Here is a 21,165-nt window from a genome sequence, read left to right on the forward strand (position 1 = left end):
GTGGAGTGACGTTCCAGGGGCAGACGCCACCTTTGTGTCCACTTGGCCTTATCTGGCTCGTGTTGGCCCACAGGAAGACTGAGAGCCAAGGGCAGGGTGGACACAGAGAGTAGAAAGGTGGTACAGCCAGTACCCTGGGGGGTCCCTCACAGCCTGGCCTTGGCTTTGGTGGGATCCAGGGAGGGATGGGGGGGATGGGACCTAGTCACCAAAAAGGGGAAGGAAGCATCGTCCCCCACATTGTCCACTGCCCACCATTAGAGTCAGGCCTGGTAGTCCATTTCCTGCTCCAGGACACTTGGTGACAATGAGGTAAGACTGGGTAGCATTTACTGAGCACCAACTGTAGGTAGGCACTTTGACTTGTCCCTAATCTCATTAAATCTTCATGCAAGTCTATGGGAAAGGGATTCCTCCATCTTGAAATTGTGCAGCTGAGGCTCAGACTTTTAAGAGACTCAGCCCAGATCGCCCTCTCTGAACTGTGTCTCACCTGGTGAGGGAGAGCTGGCCGTGACCGCTAGCTCTTCACCAAAACTTAGCCCTGCCTTTGCAGCTTGGTGGTCTCCTGGCAGACACCCCTTTTAAACTCCAGTACCTTCGAGTACAGCTGGATGGGTGGGGCTGGGGGGTCGCCAGCAGGGTTGATCTTCTGCTGTGACTGGGCGTGGGTGAGGAGGGGTTGTCTTTGCTGCAACCTTTACCACGTTCAGTGAACAAGGGACCCGGGACTGGTGGGGAGGGACAGCGGGAGCTGGGTTCTTGCTGGGAGCAATGGACCAGGGAGGGATGCTGAGGGACATGAGGCTGGTGGAGGGGCCGTGGGAGCCGGCGGGAGGGTGGACCACCCAGGGACCGATGGCCAGGTCTGGGTTGGGAGAGGCAGTAAGAGGGCAGCAGTAGCCCTGCATCAGGGGGCCGGCAGCCCGCCCACCACCAGTAGCGTGGGTGACCCGGGTCCTGCCTGTGGAGATACTCCACCAGGGCGCCCACTGCTAGCTTTCGTGTGGGCTGATTTCTCCTCGTCTGGGGGCGTTTCCCTCCACCCTGAGGGCTTCTTCCCTGTAACGGAAAGGCAGCTGAAGGGGCCGGCAGAGCCCCAGGCTCCTCCCACCTGCAGCTCCCCCTCCTTTGCCTGTGTTTTTCCAGCTCAGCGTTGCCTGGCAGCTGCTGCACATCTTGGGGTCATGTCCAAGTTCCAGTCGGGGGCAGGAGGAAGGGTTCCATTGTTACGGAAACGACAGACCAGCCCAAGAAACAAGCACCACTCAGAGGGCTGGAGTACTCAGATTTACTACACCGGTGGGCTCAGAGGGGCTTCTGCTCCGAAGCTCTGAGCACCTCCAAGATGTGTGCATGAGGTTTTATAGGGTTAATTACAAGCTTGGGGTATTCGGCCAATAGGCATGGAACAGCTTTAGCAGCATCATTATCACAAAAGCAGAGGCAGGGAGGCCGCAAACCGACATTCCAAGGCCAGATATGTCTCTCTGAAAATCCAGCTGGCTAGCCAAAAAAAAAAAGAGCAGGGAATTAGCATACCAACACTTAAATTAACTTAGATTTACGAGTTAGCCCAGCAGAACTCAGATCAGTAATCCGACACCTGTTACATTTAGATTTATGAGTAGGCCCAGCCTGGCTTTTCCTTCACACCATCTGCAAAACAGCTGCTTCCCTATAAACCGCCCCCTCGCCATGGGCCATAGCTGCCTCAGGTGGGCACGCCTGCTTGCCAGTGGCCCTGGGGCCATGAATGCTCTAAGCAAACAGACCTGGGATTGTGTCAGTGGGGGGATGGGGAGAGGACTTTGGGCCGCCTGGTGCTGCGGTTCCGCAGGTAATTATACAGCCTCTCGTAATGCCAGGTGTGTTGCTATTCTATTGCTTCCAGAATAAATTACCACAAATTTAGCAGCTTAAAACAGCACACATTTATTATCTCACAGTTTCTGTGGGTCACAAACCGAATGCGAAACCATCCGTCTTCTGCTTCAGGTCTCACGGCCAAAGTCAGGGCGTCTCCAAGTCAACTTGGGGGGCACCCACCTCGGAGTTCGTTCAGATTGTTGGCAGAATTCAATTCCTCCGGGCTGTCCAACGGAGGCCCTTTCCTCTCCAAAGCCAGTAGCAGCACATCTGAGCCCTCTGCTCCGAGGATCTCTGACTGCCTCTTCAGCCGCATCTCTGACTTGAGCTGGAGAAAATTCTCTGCTTTTAAGGGGGCATGTGATTACGCTGGACCCACCTGGATAATCCATGAGCATCTCCCTACATTAAGGTCTGTAACCCTAATTACATCTGTGAAGTGCCTTTTACCACGTAACGGAGCGTATTCACAGGTTCCAGGGATTGGGGCCAGGGCATCTTTGGAGGCCCTCTGCCTGTCACCCAGTAATGGGTCAGAAGGTAGGCACACAGCAGTAGCCAAAAAGACACAGTCCCCTCCCCGCTCCGTGGGGCCCAAAAATGAAGTAATAAGTCACAAATAGAAGTGTGGCGATGGCCTTGAAGGAGAGGACAGGTGCCGGGCTCATGACAGGGCCTGACCAGGCCAGGGGCTCTGGGGCTCACCTAATGACCTGAGCCCAAGGCAGATGAGGGAACGTGCAGGCCAACAGCGTTTCAGGGCCAACGTCCAAGCCAGGAGAGGGGAGCCCAGCACCAAAGGGCAGCACACAAGATTCAGAGAACCAGGGAGCGTGGTGCAAGATGTGGGGCGGGGACCGGGTCACCCCAGGCATCGTGATAGTACTACCTCTAGCATCAGAGGGGACTCTCACTAGTAATTAGGCCACTTGGTTCTCACTATACCCCTCTGTAAAGTGGATGCTGCTGTCACCCTCAAATTACAGGTGGGAAAACTGAGGCTCGGAGAGGTTAGCCAAGAATCCAAAGCTAGTAAGAGGGGGCACTGGGAACCTAGCACCTCCTCAGAAGCCCTTCTAGAAAAATGGCACTGACTGCTGCTAGGAAGGGCTAGGGTAAACAGAGGTTGTCCTGACCAGGGAAGGTTCCCCTGGGCCACAGTAACAAACTGAAGACCTCAGCGGCTCGCTACCTATGAGGCATTGCAGATATTTCTGGCGAGGCTCCACCGTGTCACCCACTTCCACTATTAGAAAACGGTGAACAGAGAATCTTCTGCCTGGAGTCACTCGTGTCACTTCTGTTTACATTTCATTGGGCAAAGTGGGTCACATGGCCAGATCTGGTGCCCCAGGACTAGGGAAACAGACTCTTCCCCCCAGAGCAGACCAGGCTAGGCCAAAGGTGCTGCCAGCTAACTTAGACTAAAGTTGGGGTGGGGGACAGAGAGAAGTAAGAATAAAGGACCACGGAGGGAGGCACATTTCACTGGCAGGCAATCAGGGGTGGGAGAAAAGTCATGCCCTTGGATTTGGACATAGGGAGAAATGCTGACTTGGCTGCTGGGGCTTGGAGGAGTGCCCTGAGCTGGAAACATGCGTGGAGTGTTCCAGTGGGAACGGAGCTGTGGGCACAGGAAGACTGTTGGGGTGTGAGACTGAGGAGGGAAGTGACCTGGGCCCAGCGTGAGGGACCTCCGCTTACAGAGTACTTGCATAGCCGGGCTATGGGACCTCCTACCTGGAGGCTGGCTGGTCCCACAGGCACAGTGACCTTACTCTGTCAAATGGCCATCATCCAGGCCAGCCTGTGCTGTGCCTTATTAACCAGACCGCACCTGCCAGAGACCAAGGACAGGCCCTTCCTGGAGAGCTCTCAGACTTGGCCAAACCAGCATGTTCCCTTGAGAGAGATCCCACCCCCAGTGCAGCCCCCTAACCAGGGGTCTCCTTAAAGCAGAATCAGGTGGCCCTTCTGCCCAGGGAGGGCGGGGCCTGCAGAGTTACTCCTGGCCCTCAGCATGGCCAGGACCCCAACCCAGCTGCTGCCGTGCCTTCTTCCTGCTGTGTCTTGGCTAATTTCACTCACCCATGCATTCATTCAGCCAGTACTTACTCCATGCCTTGTATGCGTGGCACCTTGGGTTCTCCCTTGATGGAAGAAACAGAGAATTTACCAGGCCTCAGTAAGAGGGCACCCCCAGAGGACCTGACCAGGGTGGGGCTTCCCTGAGGAGCTGGAGTCTCCCAGGCCTGCAGAGGGGTTGCCCAAGGAACCAGAGGTTTGGGGTGGGCTCTGAGATGGAGATGGCGACTGCCTTGGGCCCCTGGAGCTCTGTCTGGGGGTCACCTCCTATTCCCTGCCCCTCTCCTGGGGACCTCCCAGCATCCTCACCCACCCTGAAGAGCAAGGGTGCAGGCTCAGTGGCCAGGGGCCATCTGTCCCGCTAACCGCTGTATCCCTACTCCCGGCACACAGTCGTCGCTGAGTAAATATCTGTGACTAAATGAAAGGACTGACAAGTGAGGGACGAGCCGATTTCTGGCCGCCGCTTGGAGAAGGGATTTGAGGGGTGCACTCGCAGGAGCACCCCGGGCTGGAGACAGTGCATCAGCGATAACGGAGCCCTGGACACACAAACACTGTGGAGACGCTTAAGTGAGGAGGCAAATGACACTTTCAGGGCGCACCCCTACGTAGGAGTTCGGAGTCCCGCTTTGTTGGGGGGGGTCTCCCTCTGGCGCGGTGACGTCACCAGTCGGGAGGAAGCCGCTGCCTCGCGGGCGGGGCCTCAGCCGGTGGTGGCGTCACGGGAGGCGGGGCCACAGCCGCACTGGGCGGGGCACTGGGCGGTGGTCACGTAGCTCAGGTTCTTCCGCCGCATTCGCGCGCGAGTTGGTCGGTTCCTGTGTTCCGGATCCCGCGGATCCTCGCCATCATGCCGATGTTCGTGGTGAACACCAACGTGCCCCGCGCCTCTGTGCCGGACGGACTCCTCTCCGAGCTCACCCAGCAGCTGGCACAGGCCACGGGCAAGCCGGCGCAGGTTTGACGGAGGGGCAGGGCGAGGTGGTACCGGGCTGGGGGAGGGGGACTGCGAATCCGGGATGAGGCTCCGGGCGGGGAAGGGACGGGGGCCGCCCGGGTCGGCGAGGTCGCTCGGGCGGGCTGAGCGCGCCCCCTCCCCCGCAGTACATCGCAGTGCACGTGGTCCCGGACCAGCTCATGGCCTTCGGGGGCTCCAGCGAGCCGTGCGCGCTCTGCAGCCTGCACAGCATAGGCAAGATCGGCGGCGCGCAGAACCGCTCCTACAGCAAGCTGCTGTGTGGCCTGCTGGCCGAACGCCTGCGCATCAGCCCGGACAGGTGCGTGGGTGCCCGGGGGCTGGAGGCGCGCGGCCACGGTGGCCATCGCGCAGCCCGTTCAGCCCCCTTCCTCCCTCGCAGAATCTACATCAACTACTACGACATGAACGCGGCCAACGTGGGCTGGAACGGCTCCACCTTCGCCTGAGGGCCGCGCCCCAGATCCCGGTCTCTGCGTGGTTTTCTGCTCACCCCGCCCCCAGCAATTCCACTTCCCAGAAGGGAGAAATAAACGATGTGGAGACTACGGCTGCCTCGGGCTCCCTTGGCTTTCAGAGGAATCGGTGCAGGGTCGGGACAGTCACTAGGAGACCGAGAGGGGTCCGCCCCACCCCAGAATCTGCTGAGAGGGCGCCTTTCGCCTCGCCTTTCTCGCCCCTAGCAGAAGGCCCAAGGCGCAGGTGGCAGCAAAGGCCGCAGACCCAGGAATCAAACTCGAATCAGTACTCGGGAATCTGTCCTCCTGTCTGTTTCCTCCCTCCCCACTCTCCCAGAGGCAGGGCCACCACGTGGGCTAGGGCTGGCAGGGAAAAGGGGGAGGTATGGATCAGTGTGCGGACAGGAGAGAAAGCCCTCCCCTCTCCACCCCAGGGTCACTCTCTGCTAGGCTGGTGCATCAGTGCCTTGCCTTGGAAAATCCTGTTGTTCTGGAACTTTATGACAGTTTAGGGGGAGAGGGGGTAGTTGCTCAGGAGGCGGAGGTCTTGGTTATTTTGCCCTGTTCACCCCAGTTCCATGTTTGGGCCCAGGCCCCTTCAGACACAGCAGTTCCCTGAGGGAGCACCCTGTGGTTTGGGTGTCCTTCAGGTGTGTGGTACAGGAGCTCTAAATGCCTTCAGGTAGCTAGTTAACCCCACTAGGACAGTGATGGTCCTGATGCCCAGGGTACCATCAAGAACTAAATCAGTGTCAAGGTCCAGTGTGACTGTGCTCTGTGGCCCAGGACCCCTTCCCCAAATGCAGGGGCTAGCTTCCTTGTACGGGCAGTGATGGGACAGTGGGCAGTCCTCCAGCCGCAAAGTGCTGCTTGGCTGGGTCAGTTGCCTTTGGGCTGGAGTGTCCCACCACCCTGCAGTGTGAGAGCCTCCCTGTCCCCATGCAGTGGCCCCCACCAAGTGATGCTCAGCCCCTAGTGCTGGGAATTCATGTGCCTGGAGCCAGCACTCCTTGGCCAGAACCAGCACCTGTGTCTTGGCTAAAGTGAGGGGCCAGCTCCACCCTTCCTGCCCTGTGGGAGAAGTCAAGTTCATTTCAGCTGCTTGCCCAGACAAGGGGCTCCTCTGGCCATGTGAACCCCATTCCTGGGGGCATCACCTCTGGACTCCTGCTGGCCCCACACCACTGAGACCCCTTGTTCTTCCACAGCCCCTAAGGTAGACAAGAACATCCTAGATGGAGGTGATTTTTTAAATTCCAGATTTGTGTGAATTTGTCTTTGGAAGCTGAGGGGCTCTGGGAAAAAGGGTTACTGTCTGGGCCAGGCCTCGAGCACTTCCCTTCTGTGGCCACCAGCTCCTTCCTTGGGAAGGCTGCCAGCTGCCCGGCCCTTGCACCCGCTGTGGCATGGGTGTGAACTCCCTGCAGGCAGGCCAGGAAGCTTCAGGTACCCACCTCGGGCTTGTGGCAGGGGACAAGTCACACTTGCCCTCTGACTGTGGCAACAGAACAGCCCAGGGCTGCGTAGCCCAGCCTGTGGGCACTTTGCACGTAGGTCTACCCCACCCCCTTCCATCTCTGGGGCCGCCTGCCAGTGCCACCTTGCTAAGAGGGATGTCTGAGGCCTGTTCTCTTTCAGTCTAGGTCTGGGGGGCACTCTCCTCCCGCAGCCCCCAGTCAACTCCCTGGGCAGTGAGTATTTACTTTCAGAAGACCTGTGGGGATGGTCATGACCTTAGAAAGATGGAGAATCAGCTCAAGGGAGTCTGGAAGCAGTGGCCCACCTTTGAGGGAAGACACTCCTCTTCCACAGAGGTCTATGTGGGCTTTCCTCCAGCTTACCTCAGTCTCATTCTGTCCTCAGTGAAAGGACTGGAGCCTCATGTCCATCTCTGCTGGGGGAGGGGGTGGCATGACCCTAGCTGCAGCCTTGCTGTGGGCTGGGGCCTCCTTGGGTACAAGCACATTGGCCCTGGCCTTTGTCACATCCCCTTGGCTCCCCGGCACACTCTGGTTCCCAGCTCAGCCTCTCCCTGCTCTGGAGCCTGCACCATCTGTGGTCATGAGAGCTGAAGTGTAGTCTCCTTGAACGTCTTGTCCAGCTCCCTCATTTCCCAGGTGAGGACACTGTCCTGGGCCTCTGGCTGTGCTGGCACCAGGCCAGCCATCTCCCAGCATCCAGCCTCACCATCTGCCCCCACTGGCCCCAACTCACCTTTTGGCCTCACATAAGAGTCTCCCCAACTGGAGGGGCCCCTGAGGGCTGAGGAGGCAGGAAGGGCAGGCTGGGGGCCTGCTCTGTCGGGGAGGACGGAGGTGCTCAGGAGAGCCGAGCATGGCACTCTGCCTCCCAGGAATCTGGAAGTGCCCGAGGCCCTGTGGCCAGCTGGGATATTGCCAAGGCAGTAGCTCCTTGGAATCCAAGGGCAGAGGGGGCATCTGTGGGTTAGGGACACATGTTCTAGGTCCTGCCCACCATGCTCCCAAGTCCCCTGGAGCTGATAAGTGCTCTGCACACCAAGGACGGCAGCAGCTGCACCCCACTCTCAGCCAGCTCCTAGTCAGCTCCATTTCCTCCAGAGCATGGGCTGCACTGTCCCCCAAGCCGCCTGTCCCTTCCTCCAACCCCAGTGGCTCCCCCAAGGCCCACAGGGATGTGGTCAGCCTTGGAAATAGCAGTAGAAACATTTCCAAATAACACCTCAAATGAACGGAGGTGAGGGACAGATGGAAGCCAGGGCCCAGACTGCCACCTGCTCTGCCATCACTCCAGCGGTCATCTGCCAACCAAGACCTCTGGCCTACAGGATGACCTGCTGTCTTCAGCCCCACTTTGCACAAGCCCTGCTGCCTCTCACCTCCCTTGCCGGTGCTGTTCCTTCTGCATTGAATGCCTGCCCCAACCTGCCCACTGTAGCCCCATGCTGCAAACTTCTTGGATGCCTTCCCTGTGGCCACCGGTGTGGCAGGGCACTAAGGCCCGCCTCTGCTTCAGCCAAGGCCCTGCGAGCTTCTCTTGGGTCCTGTGTCCCTCAGCAGCCTCTGATCACCCAGCTCTGTGATCTTTGGGCTGGTGGCCCCCGGGCCACTCAGAGCTGTCCATTCTAGAGAGCCCAGCAGTGGAGCCTCTACACTGGCCTCGCACCTTGTCCCCTCCAGGCATGTCTTTATGGCAGAGACCCCACTGCCCTCCTCCCCGCCTTGCCTGAGACCCCTGCCTCAGGGACTGCCCCTGGGAGCCAGATCCAAGGGCCTCTGGGGTCCAGTGCTGCTCTGCTCCCTTCCTGGCCTCAGTGTTCTCCATCTGTGAAATGAAGAGATACATCAAATGTCCTTCCTGCGTATTCCCTAAACCACGGAGCTGCCGGGCATCACAGATCACCAGGGGAGCTGGAGTGGAGGGCAGTGGCCTGAGGCCTGTGCTCACATCTTGAGAAGTCAAGGAACCCAGTCCAGCAAGAGGGTGTGGGTGGGTGGCTGGCTCCACTCAGGGGTAGGAGAGGAAGGAGGAGGGCCCAGAGGGGTCACACGGCCCTGGCAGGGGGTGGGATGGGGGTGGGGTGAACCACCAATCACAGGAGTGGGCCGGCCCGGCCATGGGCCACCCTGCTGCCTGGAGAGCAGTAGATACACACGGCGCAGGGCTGACCCTCAGTTTTCTTGGGGGTGGGGGTTCAGCTGGCCCCGGAGCTCAGGAAGTTTCCAGTGTTTCTGGGCTGCTGGCATCTTCCTTGACTCCTTGCTCCAGTGGGCGGGCACTAAGGGCCACCCCTAAAACTGTTCTGTAAAACTCTCTCCTGCTGCTCAGCCCCTCCTCCCAGATGAGCAGAGCCAGGTCCCTGCCCTCTGGGCTTCCCAGCGAGAATTCCAAAACGGACTTGGAAGATGAGGGGGGAGGGGCAGGGTCCGGGAGGGGCGACGCAAAGCAAACCCAGCAGCCATTGGCCCAGATTCCCCTCCTGGTGAAGACAGCACACCTCACTTCCGTGTTTGAAGCCCACATAAAAAGACAAAGTTTTCAGAAAATCTAGGAGCAGCGGGGTCTGGACTCTATATATTCTCGTAGGTCTACTGTCCCCTCTGCCCCTGCAAACATCCAGACGGGGCTACAAATCCAAATGAGTAGTCTCTGCGACAGTGTCCCCCTGCGACTTGGTTCCTTGCCTAATTCTGCTCTCGTTTGAATAGGTAATAGATTTACGTGGCTCAAATTCAAAGCATTCCGAGGGTCCCCAAAGAGAAGCCCCTCCTGCCTGCAGCTTCCCTCACAAGGTAACCCCTCAAATCCCTCCAGAGATTTATGCACATAGAAATATGTAGAACACTCCGCCCTCCCCTAACGTTTTTTTTCCACAAATGGTAGCATATTCGACACTAGTTTGCACTTTGCTTTTTTTTTTTTTTAACTTAAAAGTCTGTTAGAGCCTTCCAGTATTTCTCCAGAAGAAAAGCCGACTCCTCGGGGAGCGGGTCTCCCCTTTTGCTTTGATATTTCAGAGATCACATTCTTGATGATAAAATAAGCCCACTTCCTTGTTCAGAGAGACCTGAAAAGACTCTTTGGGTTTCATTCCTTTCGACTTTTCTTTAAATCCTGGTGAACAACTAGACTTCAACTCCAGGATCTGGTCAGGAGGGGAAGGGGCAGGGGCAGGGGCAGACACTGGACTGCTTCCAGTGAGCACGTGGCTTCAGGCGTGAATTCGTACATGTTAGACATTTAAGCCCCATGGTGTCACACCAATAGTGTATTTAGCAGACCAGCATGCAGCAAGTATCGGTGCAGAAACAGACATTTTTCAGGATAGGCTGTGAATTCACAGAGACTTCACAGATACCATACAGAGCATGACTCCATACATGCAGAGAAGAGAAGATGCGGGGCGGGGGAGGAAACAAGCAAACAGAGAACACGTTGCCCTGTACCAAGGGACGAATCCAAGATGCCCCAAACTCTACAGAGAAAACTAACACCCTGAGGGTCATCAGAGAAGCATGTAAATGGGGAGACCCACGCACATTCACGGATGGGAGGCAGTACTGTAACGTTGTCACTTCTCCCCGGTCTGCTTTATGATTCAACACAGTCCCAACAAGTTCTAACAGATTTTTTGGTGGAATTTGGCAATCAAATTTACAACATTTACATGAGAATCCAAACGGCCAAGAGAAGCCAAAACATTTTCTTGAAGAAGACAAGGTGGGAGGACTTGCTTTCAAATATCAAGATTTGTTATTGAGCTATGTGGTTCGGCAAAGTGAAATCAGCACGGAGCAGACACCTACACACACGTGGCCCCCGATGTACCGTCAGGGCAGTGTTGAAATCAGCATGACAAGAAGCATGATTCAGTCAGCAGTGCAGGGCAGCTGGCACCCCATGGGGAAAAAGAACAAACCCATGCAGAAATCAGTTCTCCAAGAATTTAAGAAATAAAGATCATATAAGAGAATATCATCTTAATGATTTCTTAAATGAGGTACAAAAAACACAAACAACTGAAGAAGAGATGGACACCTTTGACGTTATATTAGTAAGACACCATAAAAAAGCTCACATCCAGAGAATTAAAAAAAAAACAAACAAAACCTCCTACAAATTGGTAATAGAAAACCCAATGGGAAATCAGTGAAGGATTTTATAAGCTACTTCACAAAACAGCACATCCACGTGGAAAAAGTGTTCAACCTCAGTAGAAATCAGGGAAATGCAGTTAAAGACACAAGATGCTAGTACCATCCATCACGTTGGCTGTAAATTAATATGCCCACTATCCCACTCCCAGATGTATACCCTAAAGAAACCTGCATTGAGGAAGAACCCAAATGTCCATCAAGAACAGAATGGATAAATAAATTGTGGTGTATTCACAGCATGGAACACTACACAGCAGTGAAATGAACAAGCTATACTATGGGACTAGTACCACCAAGCACCAGTTGCACAGGCATAAAATGTTGAACAAAAGATGCAAGATTTAAAAAAAAAAGGATCCAAGATACAGATAATACAATTTTATTTCTTTAAAGTTCAACTACCAGGGAGCCCAAAACTGTTGTTCAGAGGTCCAGGCCTTGGCTGTAAAACTGTGATGAAAGCCAGGAAATGATCCCCCTCCTGTCAGGATGGTGTGACGAGGGGGCTGCAGTGATTTTTTCCCCCCTCTTCTTACAGGTGACTGCATTGTACTTGTTAAACTGTTATGCATTTTTCTGTGTGTATGTTATACCTCATGGAACAAACAACTACACACACAAACACACACACTCATAGAAGGAAGACCACCACCATATAGGGGGCTACACAGCTCCCCCATCCCTCCGAGTCCTTGCCCCAACTCTGGCCTGTGACAAAGGTGCCCTCACTGTGCCCCCCCAGCCCACCCCCAGCCTCCCTGAACCAGAGCCACTGGTGTGCCTGCCGAGGAGGGGTGGGGGGGAGGGGGGCTTCCCTCATCTCCTTACATTTCACTGTGAAGTGTTTCTGTCCCTAAAGTGGCCCTCCCGCCCCACTACCCTTGGCCTGCCAGCTGGGCCCTCCTTGGCTGGTTCTGCTGGGTTCTGCCTGCCCTCTGCACCTTCTATGATTCCCACACTGTGGCAAAGTTCCTGGCATTGGAAGAAAGCAGGCATTTCCAACCCACTCTCCTGCACGCTGGCGTCAAGCTCTGAGTCCACCAGTGACCCCCTCACCAGGGACCCACGTCAAGTCTGAGGCTCTGGAGACACCTGTGTGTGCTTGGGGGCTTGGCGGTTCCCCATGGGATTTGGGTGCTGTGTGCTGGTGCCTAGGTTATGTAAGTGGATTTTAACTAGTGGCCCTTGTGGGAGGCTCCCTAGCGAAGCAAGCAGGGTTGGCGGCAAGGGCAGGTCTGTGCAGAGAGCCCCTGCTGGGCCCTCTCCTGGGTCAGACAGGCACTTTCAACTGCAAAGTCAGCCAGGGCTGGAGGCTCCTGGTGTGAGTCACAGGCCACATGGAGGCAGTGGCCCACGAGTTCCTGTCAAAACCCCTTCTGCACCTCAAAGTCCATCCGAGGCTGGAACTGGGAGACAGAGCCTGGCTCACCTGCAGGAGGTGAAGGGTGGCTAACTGACAACAGTATTCACAGGAGTTAGAGAAGAAGGGTGGAGATAGAACAACCCAAGGAAATCGCGGCATGCCCAGAAGCTAGCCAGGCCCTACCCAAGACCTGGGCTGGGAGTCCTCTGCCCTGGGCATCAGGCTCCTGTGGGAGGTGCAGAAGGAACCGGAATGGTTTGAAACGCATGCCCCAGTCTTATTCCCAGCACAGGAGCGGTGGAAAATGAGAAAGAGGAATGTCTTCAAAAGACTGTGAGGTGGCAGGGGACAGGCTGGGCAGAGATGAAGGGCTCATGAGACCCAGAAGGGAACCAGAGACCGACTCCAGGACCAGCAATGCCCTGGAGGGTGTGGGGGCCGACAGGGCAGAGCATGGGGAAGCGGCAAGGACTGTGGCGGGGAGCCAGACGGCTCAGAACACTCCTGAGGGCTTGGCCGCTTAAGGAGGCAGACAGGGACTCCGTAAGAACCAGAAGCCATCCCACAGGCTGGGCAGCTCTCAGAGGCTGGGGGGCCTGGGCAAATCCAAGGGCGGAAGATCAGCACCAGACTCTGAGAAGATCTGGGGGCGTCTTTTGGGGTGGCACAACCACTGTGGGTGGGGGTCAGGGGGACACAGCCCTAAAGTAATGGGTTTTTAAAGGTAATTAGGTTTTAAAGACCTAATTTGGTCTCAAGAAGGCTCAGCTGAGCCCAGAGCCACAGTGGGGCTGGCAGAGGGGAGGTGGCTGCTCTTGGGTCTCCTGGGTGGAGACTGTTTCAACAGCGAATGCCAGAATTGCCTGGTTTTTCTTTCTCTTGCCATGGGAGACCCCAAGAGACAAAATCTAGAGGAATATGTCAGAAAAAGTAATTGTTGGACCAGAAAGCAAAGAGAAAGTAAAAGCAGGGAAGGCCCTGGAATCCAACAAAAACAGCCAGGCCTCTGTGTGGTGAGGAAAAGGGATGAAATCACGTCAGGAGCCAGCCCAGCACCATCGCGCGGGGCTCGGCTGTGGGGCTTGGACCAGCCATGCTGGGGCTGCGGGCAGCTGCCCGGCTGGATGCTCACAGCGGCCTCAGACCCTCCCACTAGAAACTAGGTTGCAGAAACAGCGGCCACTCAAGGCCGGGGCATCCTGAATGGAGGACAGCTGGTGTCCTGGACACCAACCGGGCAGAGCCCTCAGTTCGGGAACCTGCTCTAGGCAGGATGCATGGACACGGGTGGGGGCCTTGCACTGGGCAGTCCCACACCTGGACACCTGTCACTAGGCAGGGCTCAGCACTGGATTCCCAGAGGGAAAGAGAAATTATGTGGTTTCGAACATTCTGGAAGAAAGAAGGTATCGTAAATGGGCCCTGATGGCTGGGCTGCCCACAGAGCAGGGGCTGACCATTCCCGAGAAGGCAGGAGTGGCACAGATGCGCTCAGAGAGGAGAAGGGAGGCAGCAGTTGCTCCCCGCCCCACCGAACACGGTCTCATGGGCTATCCGACCCCTCCCCTGGGTCAAACCCGCAGGGTGTGGGGTCTGGGCCCTCACTCTCCCCTGTCCGCTCTCCTCCAAGTTTGCCTGGATCTTGAAGTGGCAGGAAGAGGAGTCTGCACGGGGCTAAGCACTGAGTTCTGAGGATACCCAGCAGCCTACAGGCTGCCCTAGGAATTGATTTTCCTGGAGTCAGTGGGGCTATGGGGCTGTCACCATCTGGTTAGTCCTAGTAACTCAGCCTGTTGAAAGTGGACAGCAGGACAGGCCAGTTCAAATACCGAGGTGTGGAGAGCATCCCGGCAGCGTGGCTGGCTGGCGGCGCGGTCCCTGGAGAGGGAGTTGAGGGCCAGGCTCTGTGAATGCTTTGGTCTTTAATCCTTTGACCTTCAGACTTTCAGTTTTTATTTCTTTGAGCTTTAGCCTAAAGCTTGATTTGAATTCCACCCTAGAAAAATTCGTGAGAGAGGGTGTTTCTACATTGACTTTTTGATTATCTCTGCAGAACACTGGAGCCAAATTTGGATCTGGGGGTTGGACCTCATTTGGGATGGGAAAGAGTTGGGAGAGAATTCTTAGTTTGAGATCCAACGTGCCCTTGAAGTTCAGTGACACTGGGTTCTGGCCCAACCCAAGGCCGAGGTGGGGGACCTAAACCACCATGGGCCCCAAAGGGGGAGGGTGGAATGGGGTTACGTCCCCCGCCACCCCAGAAACAGTTGAAGGGCTTGGAGGTGGGGGGCGCCTTTCACTCCCACAGAGTTCCATCCCCTCCCCCTCTGCGGCAAGCGGCTGCGATATCGCTGACCCAAGGATTTGGGAAAATAAAGTGGGCAGGTTCCATTCAGCTTCTTTGGAGCTTCTCTGGGGATTCGGCCCACTGTGCCATGTGGGTGCCCAGGGGCACCCTCGTTCTAGTTGAGGGTGAAGCAGAGTGAGCCACCCAGGTTGTGCAGGTCTTTCTCCATCTCCCCAGACTCCCAAAGGGTGCTGACCCAGCCTCCTCGCCCCTACACCCGCCTGTGAACCCGACCCTTCCTGGCTTCCTCCTCCTCACTCTCAAAGCTGCGCTGCTGACCCTGACCTGCTGCCGGCCTGTCCCCAGAACCTGACACCCATGCTCTGCTGGAAATGAATCCCAAACTAGCCTATCAGGTAAGATTTTGTTTGTTTCTTAAAAGGCCCACTCTGAATGCTTGGGAAGAGGCAGAGCTGCCTGCTGAGTTGGACCCTTTGCTCCTTGCTGCATGGCCTGGCCCCCAGGGGTCACTGCCCATGCTCACTTTCCTTCCCTGGACCCTGGCCTCCACGGGTCATCCTCTCTGCAGCCCCTGGAGTGGCAGCGCCAACAGCAACCCCTCCATTTTCCAGGCTTCTCCAGTGGCCTGGCTAGGCGGGCTCACCAACCGCGCTGGGAGTTTCTGATGGCTGGGCCGGCGCCGGGGGCCTGGGCCGCACCGCCTGCTCCACCCAGGGCAGGCTCAGCTTTGACTAAAGGCCAGGGCGACTTCTCTAAACAGGCAGGGCCCCAGCCTGAGTCCAGGGCCTCCAGGCCGACCATCCCCCTGGGGCCACAAGGATAGGGCTCCGGCTGAGTGGCCTTTCTCAGTTTCTCAAGAAGACATTGCCTCATGTTATCCTCACAACAATTCTGTCAGGTAGGGGTTGGTGGCCCTACTTGAAAGGGGAAACTGAGGCCCAGAGATGGAAAGAAGGCGCCTCCCCTGCAGTCACATAGCAGGTCAGTGGCAGGACCAGCACCCGTCCTCACCCCCACCCTCCCTTCAAGCTCAGCCTTCTCTCTTTTCTCCCAGTTCTTCTTCTTCTTTTATGCGTTTCCTTTCCCTGACTGATAAGGAGTTTTTATACTTGTGGGCGTCTCAGCAGTTCAGTCCTGGCAAAGGACAGGCAGGTTGAGGGGAACCGGCCCGGGCTTTGCCAGGGATCCGAGCAGGGATTGCCTCTGCTGGCCCCCACCCCTAGCCTGCTCAGAAGTGTACCTGTGGCTCAAAGATCAGCTTGACCAGCTCTGTGTGTGCAAGAGAAGGCAGGGGGTGCTCAGCTGGGAGAAAGCTGCTCGGGGGGCCTAGGACCCTCTTCCCATCCAAAGGAGGGCTTTTGGGGTGGGCAGACATGCCGGGAACCTCCCTGCTGTGTGGATGGGAGGGGGAAGAGCGAGGGTGGGTGGGTAGAGATGCTTGCAGGTCAACACAAAATTAGGCAGAATTAGAGTGACCCAGTCACCCGTGTGCACAAAGTCATATGCCATCCCCCCTGGAACTCTCTGGGTGACCATGGGGCCTGGCACAGCTGCAGTGACCCAGGCCAGAGCTGGGTTTAGAGTCAAGACCAATGGAGCTCAAGCTCCAGGGCATCTGACTGCCCTGGAGGGGGTCCTCGCCATGCTTAGTGTCGTCAGGTGCTTTTGGAAAATTTGCAGCAGAGGTTTCTACAAGTTGGTGGAAGCCCACTGTCTCTTTCCATTGCAGATTCCTCTGTCACGCATCTCCCATGGGAGTAGCTGTGGGCATTTGGGATGTGGCTAAGGAGGGTGGTAGAGTTGGGGGATCACTAATGTAGGGGTTAAGTGGGATATATTCACTTGCGTTGAAGTCACTTCGGTGTCTTCTTAAATTACTATCACTATGTTGGTGCATAAACAGCTCCAGGGGACACGCTTACTGCCAAAGAAAAGGTGGAATCGTCTATTGTCTGTGGGAAATATTACAAAATCATTGTCACAAAGAAAGGAAATCAGAGTCTGCAGTCAAAAAACATGGCAGGAGGGAGTATTTTAAAGATGGTGTGTCCAGCAATCATATGTCAGGGTATTTTGCTTGTGTTTGCTATGGTTATGGTACTGGTTTTCAAAATTCTTAATTTTTCAATCTAAATAATCACTTTATATAAAAAGGATTACTTATCCTTTGGAGTGTATTGACAATGACCTGCTTTTCTGCTTTTCTGATCAGTCTCCTTTTCCAACCAGCTCTTCACTCATAACTCAATGCCTCCCCCGGTGTTTGTGGGTCAGATTCTTATAGGCTATAAAGGGGGCCCCGATGTTCTCCACGGCTCGGTTCTCACACCACCACGTGCTGCCTTCCAGGACTGAACATCCCCCCGATGCAGAGACCTAAGAGCATCATTATCCCCAAGTCACACAGGAGAAAACCGGGGCCAAGGTCAATGCTATGGCTGATGGAAGTGGCAGTGTTGAAAATGATATGACATGAAGGATGAGGTCAAGGCAACCATGAGGTCAAGACAGCTGCAGCACTCTGTCCCAAGGCCATTTCAGTTGGTGACAAAATAACTGTCTCTAATAGATTCCCAACCAGGGTTCCTCCCCCACAGTAGTGGCCTCCTCCGGAGCCAGAAACACTTTGGTTTGTGTGGTTTCATTCACAGGCCATCTTAGCTCCACTTAAACAGGAAAGCTGAAATGACTTGCCCAAGATCACTCAGCTAGTAAGTGACAGATCCAGGATTCAAATTCGGGTCTCTGGACCCAGAGCAGGGTCAGAGAGAATGAGGGCAAACAGACTGGCAGCCCGTGGAGCTGTCCCAGCCCTGCTAGCAAATGGCAGTGGCAGGCCTGGCTGGAGAGGTTGGCTCCAGGCCCTTTCTTCCTCGATGGCACCCTAACCTACGTGGACTGGGCTTTCTTGGTAACACGTCCCTGCATTTGAGAGCCCCGCACCCTTTAAAAGCACTTTCAGTGTCTCATTAGGTCTCTATAAGCACCTCCAGAGCAGGTAGAGCTACAATTATTTTACAGATGACAAAGCAGCCTCAGAAAACTTTTTGGGGCTCAGTTACCTCCCTATTGGGATGTTCCCTGGTGTGGTCAGCAGTAAGTTGCCCTGCAGGTGCAGGGACTGTACACCCAAGGTCATAGCAGGTTCTGTTGGAAGACCTCCAAGGTCCTCCTTGAGGGAGGTGGGCTGGGATCCCAAGGTGCCCTGGCAAAGGATGAACAAAGCATGAACTAGATGTGGGGGGTGGAATCTCACATGAAGTTTCCTACTGACAAGGGTTACTGAAAGGGTTCTTGCCCTGACCCCGTAGTCTTTAACACTGGGTCCACTTCACCTAGAAGGACTGAAATGAGACTGGGGTGTTTATGACACATACTTCTCTTAAAACCAGTGTCTAGTTCTCACCAGGGTGGGCCCCATGTGTGCTCTCCCCCTCCTCCCTTTGGCATCACAGTCTTGTGTTGCCACTGTCCATCTGTCCCTTCCTCTTTTCCCTCCTTAACCCACAGGTAAGTCTCCCACAAATAGAGGTAGGACTCAGGGTGGTTAAGAGCTGTGGTCAGACTTCCACCTACACGGGAAAGCATCCTCAGATCCCTTCCTGCTCCAGAACTGGACTCTTGACTCAGGTCAGAACAGCTTTCCTTTCTTTTCCTCCTGCCTGCCCACCCTCCTTTCCCTGACCGGTCTTTCCCTCCGCTCTCCTGTGTATAAAACATTCATCTTCCCAAAATTAGTAGGGATCTACTAGGGTTTGCTCCGTGATGGGGCTTCTAAGGTTGGGAATGACGCCGTGGACTCAGCTTTGCCAGGCGGTGGTGGGGGAGTGGGGCGCGGCGCCCGCTCTCATTTTCTTCCAACTCCCTTTTTCCCCTCCACTTTTCGAGTTCACCCTCTCCTCTTCGCGCCTTCGCGCCTCCTCCTTCTCTGCCGCTGAGACCCTGCTCAGTTCCTTCCACTCGACACGGCCGCAGACTCTGCACTCCCTTCCCTCGCCCCCCGGGTCCCTGTCCAAGCTCCCGAGGCCCCGACCCTTCCCTTCCCGCCCTAGAGGAGGCCCCAGCGCTTTCCCGCCCCTTTCTTCCAGCCCCGGCCGCCTCTTGGCAATAACGGAACCACCCGCCGCCCTCGGAGGCCCTGGGCACACAGTGGCTGCTCGGGTCACTGGACTGTAACTGACCAGCGCACTCCGGCCGTCAGTAGCCGGCGCTGCCCGTTGCCAGAGCAACCCGCGCACCTACCCCCTTCCTCCCGACAAGCTCCGCGCGTGGGCGGGGCTGGGTGGGGCTGGTGAAGTCGTGGGCCCTGCCACCCCCAGCATGCTCCCCGCGGGACGGTGCTCTGAGGGGCGGGGCGAGGCGGGCAGCTCCCACCAAGCTCCGCGCGGCGGGGCGTGGCCGGTGATGCCCCCGGGGCTCCAGGGCACCCGCACTGGCTGCATCTGAGGGGCCAGTAACTGCTGTTAAAATGCTGTGCCGAGGGCCGGGGTGAGGCGCGCGTCCAAGAGGAGGGCCGTCTGGCATAATTTTTATTTTTTTCAGTGACCTTTTTGTTAATATGGTGGCTTTCATTTATCATTAGAAAGACTGTGTCCAAATAATGTATTCTCCGCCTGGGTGAGGCTTAAGTGAAGCCCCCAGGCGCTTCCGCCTCAGCCTCCACCGTGGAAACCACGCTCGGGAATCTGGTGTTTGCCGTCGTGTATGTGTTTATAATCAAAGGAATTCACGGACAGCCACCGCATGGTGGTTATATTGACTGTTTTGAGTCAGACACTTGAAAAACAGCAAATGCAAGAAAAACGCTGACATTCTTTCTGTTTCTTAAAACCAAGAGATGAAGTTGCCGTGTGAAAAATGTCCTCCAAGTACCAGAAGGAAAGTAACATTCTTACCATCATGGGGGAAAAGTTGAGATCAAGAGAATTTAGTACAAACCTTGTTAAAATAGTCTCCCATTAGCCTCTTTGCATAGTTTAGTTATTTTCCCGCAATTGCCTCTCTTTGTTCAATCTAATAGAAAGGCGCATAAAGTTTGCCATTACTTTGTGTCTTCATTCCTTATGAAGGGTCCCAAGTCAGGTGAAACTTGTATTAAATACATTTAGAAGCTTTTCTCCTGTTGAATGCCAGTCAGACCCAGTTGGAAAAAAACCCAAGAGGACAAAGGTAAAATTTTACCTTCCTAACACAATCCTTGTAGCTGGCTTCATGATTTGGGATTTCCTTAATGTCTCTCTGCCCCACAGCTGTCCGAGATGCTCTCACACAGGTACCTGGGCTTAATTCATTAATTCTCACTCTACACGGTGTTAGATTCTTTTGCTAATGGCCGTTTAGAACGTTTCCAATTCTTTGCTCTTACAAGCTTGTAATAGCATATTGAACATATTATAAACACACTAGCCTGATGGGTGTGGAATGGTATTCATTGTAATTTTAATTTTCATTTCCCTACTTTTAGTAAGTTTGAGCTTCTTTTTATGTATTTTTGGGCCACTCAGTTTTCATGTTCTGTGAATTGCCTGTTCATATCTTTTGCCCAGTTTTCTATTTCATTGTGCTTTGTTCCCTACTGACAGGTAGAACTTTTAATACTTTTGTGGTTACCAATCTTTTGCCAGTTTGGTGCATTCATTGCAGATATTCAAGTCTGTGGCTCTAAGAGGGTGACAGCTTGAGCGTGTGCCATCTACTTCCGTGGCTAGCATCCTAGCGGGATCCAGAGGAAACAACTCGCTGTCTTTAATTACCAGGAAGCCTACACCCTGTTTTATAACCAAGGGCTCCTTACAACCAACAGAGAGTCCAGACACAAGCATTTAGGGAATTGCCCATAAGGGATAGAAACAGTGCAGGTGAAAGCACAGCCCTGTTCCCTTACCCACATTTCTATTTTCAGTGAAATGCTTGGTTTTCTCATGGGTGGAGTGAGGCAGGGGCAGTCCCACAGGACTCCCAACATGAAAAAGCAAGCAGGCAGGAATTCCCCCCTGGTCCTGTGCTGTGTGCACCAGGATGGAGAGTCGCAGTGCAGGCAGGGCATGGAAGGAGGGCAGAGGGAAGCCCAGCAGGCCTGCACCTGTGGATGAGTGCCTGGCGTGGCAGCACACCACCATCCAGCTGCCTGCCACCAACGTCTACCTGTGCAAGGTGAGCCTTCCTGCCTTATTGTGCAGGTAAGCAGGAGCCAAGACCCCCAGAGCTGGAAGGGACCAATTGGCCCATATACTAATTGCTGTGTACTGCCCTATGCAGACACTGCTAATCTATCCTAGCTGTCTTTCTTCTGAGCCTGAATGAAAGCTCAGATTCCTTCTGAACACAGAGCCCCAGAGGGCATCACTGATAAATGGCATCTGGGGAGGGTGGAGAGGAAGCTGAGGAGGCTTGGAGGGGCCCAATATAAGTGCCCCCTCTCTTTCTGGCCCAGTGTCTCCTACCCGACTTCTCTAGGCAGCCTGTGG

General features: G+C 55.1%; 1 protein-coding gene across 1 annotated transcript; it reads left to right on the forward strand.

Moving 5' to 3' along the window:
- The first annotated feature begins 4,731 nt into the window (after window positions 1-4,731).
- MIF (macrophage migration inhibitory factor) lies at window positions 4,732-5,481 on the forward strand. The gene is given in 3 exon segments (NM_001287197.1): window positions 4,732-4,915; window positions 5,062-5,234; window positions 5,316-5,481. Coding segments are annotated over 3 exon segments (348 nt in total). The 5' UTR covers window positions 4,732-4,807; the 3' UTR covers window positions 5,383-5,481.
- The last annotated feature ends 15,684 nt before the right edge of the window (window positions 5,482-21,165 follow it).

The sequence above is a fragment of the Vicugna pacos genome, chromosome 32 (assembly GCF_048564905.1).
Source record: "Vicugna pacos chromosome 32, VicPac4, whole genome shotgun sequence".
NCBI classification, from domain to species: Eukaryota; Metazoa; Chordata; class Mammalia; order Artiodactyla; family Camelidae; genus Vicugna; species Vicugna pacos.